Source organism: Poecilia mexicana, unplaced genomic scaffold, assembly GCF_051168715.1.
Source record: "Poecilia mexicana isolate PSO_F unplaced genomic scaffold, ASM5116871v1 scaffold_2, whole genome shotgun sequence".
NCBI classification, from domain to species: domain Eukaryota; kingdom Metazoa; phylum Chordata; class Actinopteri; order Cyprinodontiformes; family Poeciliidae; genus Poecilia; species Poecilia mexicana.
In genome coordinates, this window is record NW_028263371.1 from 18,850,028 (window position 1) to 18,859,641 (window position 9,614).

General features: G+C 38.8%; 2 protein-coding genes across 10 annotated transcripts; both read left to right on the forward strand.

The window, feature by feature from the left end:
- Nucleotides 1-2,191: 2,191 nt before the first annotated feature.
- LOC148160546 (trace amine-associated receptor 13c-like) lies at nt 2,192-5,026 on the forward strand. 6 transcript variants are annotated; one of them, XM_088003947.1, is made up of 3 exons: nt 2,192-2,202; nt 3,783-3,941; nt 4,207-5,026. In XM_088003947.1, exons 1-3 carry the CDS (start codon nt 2,192-2,194, stop codon nt 5,024-5,026), a joined length of 990 nt encoding a protein of 329 aa, XP_087860073.1. The 6 variants fall into 6 exon arrangements, with proteins under 6 accessions (XP_087860073.1, XP_087860074.1, XP_087860068.1 ...); XM_088003948.1 differs by having other exon boundaries at nt 3,783-3,847; nt 4,206-5,026; XM_088003942.1 differs by lacking the exon at nt 2,192-2,202 and having other exon boundaries at nt 3,688-3,941.
- Nucleotides 5,027-7,600: 2,574 nt separating this feature from the next.
- LOC106930963 (trace amine-associated receptor 13c-like) lies at nt 7,601-8,985 on the forward strand. Of its 4 annotated transcripts, none has more exons than XM_015008841.2 (2): nt 7,601-7,900; nt 8,166-8,985. In XM_015008841.2, the coding sequence occupies exons 1-2, from the start codon at nt 7,728-7,730 to the stop codon at nt 8,983-8,985; spliced, it is 993 nt and encodes a 330-aa protein (XP_014864327.2). In that variant the 5' UTR covers nt 7,601-7,727. The 4 variants fall into 4 exon arrangements, with proteins under 4 accessions (XP_014864327.2, XP_087860075.1, XP_087860076.1 ...); XM_088003949.1 differs by having other exon boundaries at nt 7,601-7,831; XM_088003950.1 differs by having other exon boundaries at nt 7,601-7,806; nt 8,165-8,985.
- Nucleotides 8,986-9,614: the final 629 nt, after the last annotated feature.

The window sequence follows — 9,614 nt, forward strand, 5'->3', positions numbered from 1 at the left end:
TTTTTTTCACTTCATGAGACAAAAAATTGTGATTTTAATTTAAATAAGTGTTTTAAGCCAAACTTTTTTTGTTTTAAAAAATGTTACAATTAAAAATGTTTTGATCACAATTTTATTTAATTGAGGTTAGTTTTTTTACAGAATAATTGTGAAACAAATTGAACCCCAAAGCAGAGGTCTCATTTTCTCTTAAATTAATATTATGTTGTGCAACGAACTGAAAAACATATTGGTTTAAACACAAGGGTAAATAATTGGTAGTGTGGTTTAGTATAGTGTTCTGATCATAATTCATTATATTTTGCTTTTTTCAGTTCAAAGATGCCACATAAAGAAAGACGTCAGAAACAAAAAAGAAAGGACCTGCTACAAGCAGCCAAAGGTGGTGGATTGTAGGGCCGTATAAATAAATCGATTCGGCGATATATATCAATATTTTCCGCCCTCGGAAAGTATCGGTTTTTCATCCGCGAGTATCGATCCGTTAAACCATGGGAGTCCATAGCCTTATAGCTCTTTATAAGTCTTGTTTGTTACGACGCTGCAGCAAGACTCGACCTCTCAGTCTCACTTTCAACTTGAGCTTAAAGTGCACATTATAAACTACACACCAGTTTTTAAATTGTGTTAATAGGCCAAGTATAACCGGAGTTATGCTAAAATGAGTAAACCATATTTTTCCGAATGTCAGAGAAATGTCAAGCGCCACCATTCCCCGACTTTTCCGATTATGTGAGAGGGAATAAGCTTCCAAATGTACAAAACTAAACGAAACATTAGATTCCCGTGTTTTTGGAAATGTAAAATCTTCAATAAATAACGATGGGCTGTATTTTGTTGCTGAGAAACGAAGTAAAGTTGCGCAAGTAATCGTGAAAGATAAGAGGAACGGAGAAGCGGTGCGAACGGAGCAGCTGCAAAAGCAGTGAGATCGCGAATTAATGCAAATTTCGACTGGTAGCATTCACTTCGTAATTAGTTTTTAGCTTAGCGGTTTCTGTTCTGTATATAAAGGATTGCCTGAAGAATGAACAAGGGTTGATAACATCCGGGCGCGAAGCGGCGCTTTGTTTTGAGCAGGAAGACGAAGAGGAAAAACCCCCAGCCGGAATCCGCGGCGCAGTGAGGATTTCCATGATAATAATTCTTGTTAGCAACAGACAAAGAGTATCAGAGACTGAGAGTACTATGAGATCCTGGCAGTCTGAGAGGCAGCTATTCAGAGATCCAAGCAGGGGAATAGCGGCGCTGCGTAGCTGCAGGGAGTCGATCACTACGTGGTGAGGCGGAGCCACTGCTTTAGCAGTTAGAAGAAAGCAGCTAACAGCCACGGCTAACTCCGGGAGCCAAGGTAGAAAAGCCTTTTTCCCCATAGTCCAAAAGACTGCATTTGTGGCTGCATTTCTACTCCAAAATGCAGCCACAGTGTCCAAAAGAAAAAACATAAGTGCAATCATTTGCATATTGAGACTCTACATAGGCTGATAATCTCCCCACTATGCTCCTGGATTACCGTTTAAACTTTTGAGTTTTATGTCAAATCCACATGAATTAAATGACAGAAACTAATTCTCTCACTGCGTCTTTGATTCATTTTGTCCAGCTGCAGACTGTTAAACTGTCCAATCAGAGTCAGGTATTGTGTAGTTGGTGCTTTTTATTAGTTTTCAGTTAACTAAATTCAAGTCTATGGAACACAAAATGTCACTAAAATCACTCTGTCCTTCTGAAATCTTTCAGAAAATCGTAAAAATCCACTGAATCGTAGCAAATTGTATTGCTCAACAAATATTGTGATACATATCGTATTGTGACCAGAATATCATATATCGTATTGTAAAATTATTGTATCGCTACACCCCTATTGGATTGTTGACCAACTGGGTCAGAACGAGGACTGTAGGTAAGAACAAAGAAATAAAGGTTCTTACCATGATCAACATGCAGTTTTTGGAAGAGAACAATATATTTAATATTACATGGCAGCTGTTATGTTTTTATTATAAAATGTAATAACTCCAGTTGTATATCTCACCATTTGTAATTTATCTTTGTTTATTAAACTCTGAAAGATGTGTGACTTCTTAATATTCTGTCTTAAAATGTGGCTAAATGTGCCCTTTTTGAGCCCCTGCACCTCTGCACGGCCCTGATCATTTATAATTTTAACTCTAGTGAATATTAGTGTTTGATGAAAGTGGAGTCCTACCTGAGCTGCAGAGACACAGAAGCAGCATCAGAGCTGTTTGGTCCATGTTTCCTCTGAATGTGGAGTGAAACTTCCTCTCTTGATATGACCAGGATGTGGCTCCAGACTCTGAAGACTTCCTACTTTAAGCTTTTTTATCTGCTACTTTTTTTCTGTCATTTTATTTCAGATTTAGCCTTTGGTCATCAGAGCAGAAAGGCTTCATAGAGGCAGAGAGGGAAATCTAAACATTAATCTGGATGTTCAGCCTCTGTGTGCTGGCGTGAGCATTCTGAGTGATGCTAATCTGGATTGAAGCTTCAGCAACATTATCAGCTTTGTTGCAACATAACGAGGTTTTTCAAGGTAAATCTAAACTTTAGATCTTCAACTGGAAAAAGTTGTTTATTTCAAAGAACTGACATATTTTAGGCCCATATAACTCAAAACATATTAGAATATTAAAAACTACCAGCTCCTTTATGTTGCTACAACATCCATTCATATCATAAAACACTGAATGAAGAGACATGAAAATCTAAAATATTAGCTGAACCTCTGCAGCTCTGATCTAAAATTCGAGCCCAGTTCAGCCACATTTTTAAAGACCAACCAGGTTTTCTGGCATAACTAATTGTTCCCTTGCACTAATTTCATTTTTTATCTTCATAATTTTACTTGGCACATGTTATTTGCATGTTTATCATATTGGGATAGTGTCACAGTTTCCATCTGCTTTTGCTGGCTGCCACCAATAACTGCAGACAATGGAGAGTAGCAGGAGAAAGTAGCAGATAGAGGAGAAGTGGTCATTTTGTCCTCCAGGAGGATTTCTGGTCCTCTATGGGGCTTCGAAGAACTGGACTGTAGGCAGTTTGGAAGATTCACAAAATGTGCCACCTAGTGGAGGAGTGCATGACTGGCATGAGAGCATTCACAATGGCCATGGGAAGCCAGTGCAAGACCTCCCATGATGGCTACAAGGCTGGAGTGGCTCTGAGCTGTGAGGACCACCAATGTCTTTTCCATGTGTATTTCTCTTCTGTTTTGTTTATGTTGCTCTTAAATAAGTACCCAGCAGTTAGAGGTATTTAATTTTTTCCCCCTTTCTCATTAGATCCTTCCATTTGGTGCCATGCTTGTTTTCATGTTTGCATGTTACCTTGCCTGTATGCCGTTTTCTGTTGTAATCACCAGAATTTGTCGAATTCCCTTTGTCCCGCTAAACCTTTGTGAGACTTGTGTTCTCTTGTTTGTGCTTTGGTGCAACATTGCCAAAACACATGTAAGAAAGAAAATCAAGTAACACAAGTATTTCTTGATGTGCACATTTTTAACCTCCTGAAACATGTGAAAGTATTCTTTACTACTACATTTAGAGTAAAAACAAAAATCAAGTTAAGGCTTAAAAAGGAATACAATTAAAATAGTTCTTTTGCAATTGTTTGTTGTGTGTGTAATTACGTCATACACTGTACTGAGAAGTGGGAGGAGGAAACTAAACAGGTTCTATAAAGCAGCATTTAGTCAGACGGTCAGCAGACCACAGAAGCAGCTCAGCTGCTGTTTTCTCTCTGACGATGGAGGCTTTGAGTGAAGCTGGGCTGTGCTTTCCACAGCTAATCAACACTTCCTGCAGAAGGCCCCGGCACTTTCCTTCTGAGAACATTTTGCTTTACATTATGCTGTCCTGCGTGTCTTTACTGACTGTGACTCTCAACTTGCTGGTCATCGTCTCTATCTCCAACTTCAGGCATTATCATAAACTGAAATAGTGAATTACTGTGTATATTGTTTCCTGCTCATTGTGTTGTCATCAGTTGGCTGGGTAGTTAATTTATGCACACAACATTTTGGCCATTCCTCCTTTCTATAGCATTATACATAGTTTTGCTCTAAAAGGGCATTTCATTGAATTGTGGAGTATGTATATTTGAAATTTATGAAAATATACAACTGTACATTCTGTATCACTTGTTGAAGTTATTGTGCTGACCTTTGCTTTTCTTTTCTTCCAGGCAGCTCCACACTCCCACCAACCTGTTCCTCCTTTCTCTTGCTGTCTCAGACTTCCTTGTTGGGCTGCTGCTGATGCCCATTAGAATCCTGCTGACTGGAGGCTGCTGGCTTTTGGGAAGCCTCATGTGTGCTCTCTTTAACTACACCTCTTTTCTCCTTACATCTGCCTCAGTAGGAAACATGGTGCTCATATCAGTTGACCGATATATAGCCATCTGTGACCCTTTGAGTTACCATGTTAAAGTGACACAAAGCAGAGTTCAAATCTGTATCTGTCTGTGTTGGGGCTGCTCTGCGTTTTACAATAGTGTGATTATGAAGGACCATTTGAAAGATCCAGACAGATTTAACTCCTGTTATGGGGAGTGTGTACTTTTGATTGATATTCTTGCAGGAACATTTGATGTCGTACTCACCTTTTTTGCTCCTATTACAGTTATTCTAGTTCTGTACATGAGAGTGTTTGTGGTGGCTGTGTCTCAGGCTCGAGCCATGAGGTCTCAAACTGCAGCTGTCAGTATACAAGGCTCAGTTCGCATAACTGCTAAGAAGTCTGAGAGAAAAGCAGCTACAGCTCTTGGTGTTGTTGTCATTGTGTTTATACTTAGCTTCTGTCCTTATTTCTATCCGGCTTTTGCAGGACAGGAATTGTTGTCCAGTGACCTCCTTTCAAATTTTGGGATCTGGTTATTTTATTTTAACTCATGCCTGAATCCACTTATCTATGCTCTTTTCTATCCCTGGTTTAGGAAGTCTATTAAATACATTCTAACTCTACAGATATTGGAACCTGCCTCCTGTGACATTAACATTCTGTAGATGTATTCAAAATTCAATTCAATTCAAAAATACTTTATTACTTCCAAAGGGAAAATAAATGTTGTTTTGGCTGATTAATTTAAATTCTTCAAAGACTTATTGAAGATGGTGATGGCTGTTGGCTGGAAAGATCTCCTGCAGCAGTCTGCACTGCAGGAGATCTGATGAAGCCTCTGACTGAAGATGCTCTGTCTTCCCAAGACAGTCTTATAAATAGGATGGTCAAGATTATCTATAATTTTTTTGATCCTATAAAGAATCCTTCTTTGCATTATCATCTTCAGAGTTTCCACAGTCGTCACCAGAACCAGAACAGAACTGGCCTTCTTTATCAGGTTGTTGAGCCTTTATAAATCCCTGTATCTGATGCTGCTGCCCCAACAGACGACAGCAGCTACAGCATCTTGGTACAAACCCTGAATGATCTCATCATCCTCAACAAGTCCAGTCTGCTCTGTTCCTTCTTATAGTTGCTTCACTGCTGCATCTCCAGTCCAGTCTGTTGTCCAGATGAACACCGAGGTATTTATATTCCTCGATCTCCTCCACTTCTTCTCCCATGATGGAAATATGCTTTGATCAAACTCTGTTTCTCCTGAAATCGACAATCATCTCCTTTGTTTTGTTCACATTCAAGATGAGATGATTGTTCCCTCCATGACACAAAGCGCTCCACCAGCTCTCTGTACTCAGCCTCTTGTTCATCTCTGATAAACCCGACAGCTGCAGAGTCATCTGAGTGTTTCTGTAGATGGCAGAAGTCAGACTTGTGCTGGACGTCTGAGGTGTAGAGAGAGAAAAGGAGTGATGAGAGTACAGAGCCCTGTGACGCTGTACTCTGCACATGTATGAGCTGCAAATGTGAAAAAAATTTGTTACATGTTATATTTGTTACAATATTTTTGTGTGTTTAGTTAGATGATACATTTCCTTCCTTTATTTGCTGTCAGTAACTTAAGCCAAGAATACCTCAAGCTGCGCTCTACAGTACTTCTTAAAGCTCTCTGTCCAAAACCTTTCAGTCAGGTGTCCGACTTATAATTTCTAGAATAAAACAAGCATAAGTCATGAAAAAATAATTTTTGACTTTTCACTTCTAATAATTTGTGCTTGTGGAAGAGGCTCAGACTAAGTACCTTAATGAATTAAAAGCAGCGATTTATAAAACAGACGGGGTCATTGTGCTATTAAATGCAGTTGATGATGATTGTCAGTATTGACTGGCAGAAGCTCGATGTTTAACAAGAAGGCATGAGAATAAAATGAAGCTTGAGGTACTCTGCACAGAAGGTAATCACTGCAGGTCAAATGCACGCAAACATCATTGCTCAATGAAAGCAAGTGGCCGGCTTTTAAACCCTGGGTGATTAATAGGATGGAAGCATGGAAATGGAAAAGTCAGAAACCAAAAGACAAACATTTACACCAACCTAACACAAACAACAATAGATGGTACCAATACACATTTACATAAGTACAAACTACAGCTAAACAATTTTGAGGTCAATTAAAAGAATAAATCTAACTTAGCATAGCTCTTCTAAGGATTACCTCTCTCAGTCTCAGTGCTATGCTCCAAGAGCTTCCTGAACGACAGCGGGAAAATGTTTCTGTTTTGCGTCGCATCCTGCTAAGAACATTTAACCAGGAAGAGGCGAATGCTTGTTGCAATACACAGTTCATTTCTTAAACTCATCAGCTAAACGAACAGAAATTTAAGGCAACATAAGTTGACATTTTTAACTGCATTCTCTATACTGGAAGGATAGCCTGTCTCTGCTTTCAAGAATGTCTCCAAACATCTGAAGACAAGGAGAATAAAGAACTGAAGTAACAAATAATCTAATTTAGTCTGTAACCCCGGTATATATTTATGCCATACCTGATTAACTTTTCCATATTTTGTCACGTTACATCACAAACATAAAAACATTTCACGGAAATTTAATGTGAATTTAATTTGCAGCTGGAATTGCAGGTTTTAATTTTTAAGTATTGACTCAGGGGGACTGAATCCTTTCGCACAACGCACTTTTCAGTTTGTAATAGTAAAAAATATTTTGAGTTTTATTTAACTTTCATTCTACTTCACACTTGTGTATTAATGTTTTACCCTTTGAACTTAGGAAAACTTCAAAGGGTATGGATACTTTTGCAAGCCACTGTAGTAAATACTCTGTCAACATCTAACATTTCATATGGGCTTAGCAATTTTTCTATCATGTTTCCTTATCAGATTCTTTCTTTTGGTACCATGCATGTTTCCCGTTAAATCTCCTGCATAACGTTCTTTCTGTGTACCATTTTGGTGAAATCACCAGTTTTGTTTTGTTTTTTTCAGTTCCTTGTGTCACTTTTCTTCATTTACTAGTTCTGTTGTAAATGCTAAATTCAAAGGGAGACTTCTGTTCTCCTGTTTGTACTTGGCTCCACCTCCAATTATTTCCTGATGTAGAAATCCGCTTCACCTCAAACAAAGCACATTTATTAACTTAATACATTGCAGGCAGTTCAAGGAGTAATCAAATTAGTTAGTTTTTCTTTCTGGTTGCTTGCATTGTCTGTAGCGATTGCATCAGTCACTATATTTAGAAAGGGGAGGACAGAAATAGAGGAAAAGTGATCTGGTTCTATAAAGCAGCATTTAGTCAGACGGTCAGCAGACCACAGAAGCAGCTCAGCTGCTGTTTTCTCTCTGACGATGGAGGCTTTGAGTGAAGCTGGGCTGTGCTTTCCACAGCTAATCAACACTTCCTGCAGAAGACCCCGGCACTTTCCTTCTGAGAACATTTTGCTTTACATTATGCTGTCCTGCGTGTCTTTACTGACTGTGACTCTCAACTTGCTGGTCATCGTCTCTATCTCCAACTTCAGGCATTATCATAAACTGAAATAGTGAATTACTGTGTATATTGTTTCCTGCTCATTGTGTTGTCATCAGTTGGCTGGGTAGTTAATTTATGCACACAACATTTTGGCCATTCCTCCTTTCTATAGCATTATACATAGTTTTGCTCTAAAAGGGCATTTCATTGAATTGTGGAGTATGTATATTTGAAATCTATGAAAATATACAACTGTACATTCTGTATCACTTGTTGAAGTTATTGTGCTGACCTTTGCTTTTCTTTTCTTCCAGGCAGCTCCACACTCCCACCAACCTGTTCCTCCTTTCTCTTGCTGTCTCAGACTTCCTTGTTGGGCTGCTGCTGATGCCCATTAGAATCCTGCTGACTGGAGGCTGCTGGCTTTTGGGAAGCCTCATGTGTGCTCTCTTTAACTACACCTCTTTTCTCCTTACATCTGCCTCAGTAGGAAACATGGTGCTCATATCAGTTGACCGATATATAGCCATCTGTGACCCTTTGAGTTACCATGTTAAAGTGACACAAAGCAGAGTTCAAATCTGTATCTGTCTGTGTTGGGGCTGCTCTGCGTTTTACAATAGTGTGATTATGAAGGACCATTTGAAAGATCCAGACAGATTTAACTCCTGTTATGGGGAGTGTGTACTTTTGATTGATATTCTTGTAGGAACATTTGATGTCGTACTCACCTTTTTTGCTCCTATTACACTTATTCTAGTTCTGTACATGAGAGTGTTTGTGGTGGCTGTGTCTCAGGCTCGAGCCATGAGGTCTCAAACTGCAGCTGTCAGTATACAAGGCTCAGTTCGCATAACTGCTAAGAAGTCTGAGAGAAAAGCAGCTACAGCTCTTGGTGTTGTTGTCATTGTGTTTATTCTTAGCTTCTGTCCTTATTTCTATCCAACTTTGGCAGGAGCGAATTTTTCATACAATGAATTTCTTTTAGCATTTAGTATCTGGTTATTTTATTTTAATTCATGCCTGAATCCACTTATCTACGCTTTTTTCTATCCCTGGTTTAGGAAGTCTATTAAATTCATTGTAACTCTACAAATCTTGCAGCCCAGCTCCTGTGACATTAACATACTGTAGATATATGAGCTGCAAATTAGCTGACAAAATGTTGCTGTTCATCTTTTTGAATGAATTAAAGGAGAAATTACAAAACACGCTAACAGTAAGTTATATCCAAATTCACTTTAGACATTTTGGACAGATCGTCTATGTAGAAAATGTATGATACTTTTAAAAAATTGTTTCATTTTGTTGTTGCATAGTGTTGTAGTTGGCAGCTCTGTTGCCTTGCAGCAAGAAGGTTCTAGGTTTGATTGCCAGCCCAGGGTCTTTCTGCATGGAGCTTGCATGGTTGTTTGTCAACCTGTCCAGCGTGTACACTGCCTCTAGCACGAACTGTTACTTTTTTTTGTGTGTGTGTATGAAAAACATAAAGAAAGTACAATGTGCCATAAGGGGATCAGGACTGTTGTGCAATAAGGATTGCAGAAATGTTTGACATATGTAACCATTATAAGTTATGGTCATTAAATTTTTTTATGAAAGTATTAATAGCTTAAGAGATTTTTATTTTTTGTCAAACAAGTCAAAGCACCATGTGATTATCAGGAATCATTAGCCATCCACAATCAGTCTCTCTCAGGAAATATTCCTAATGCTGTGTTTGTCGTGATTTCAGGGAGTTTTAGGGCCCACAGGTATGGAGA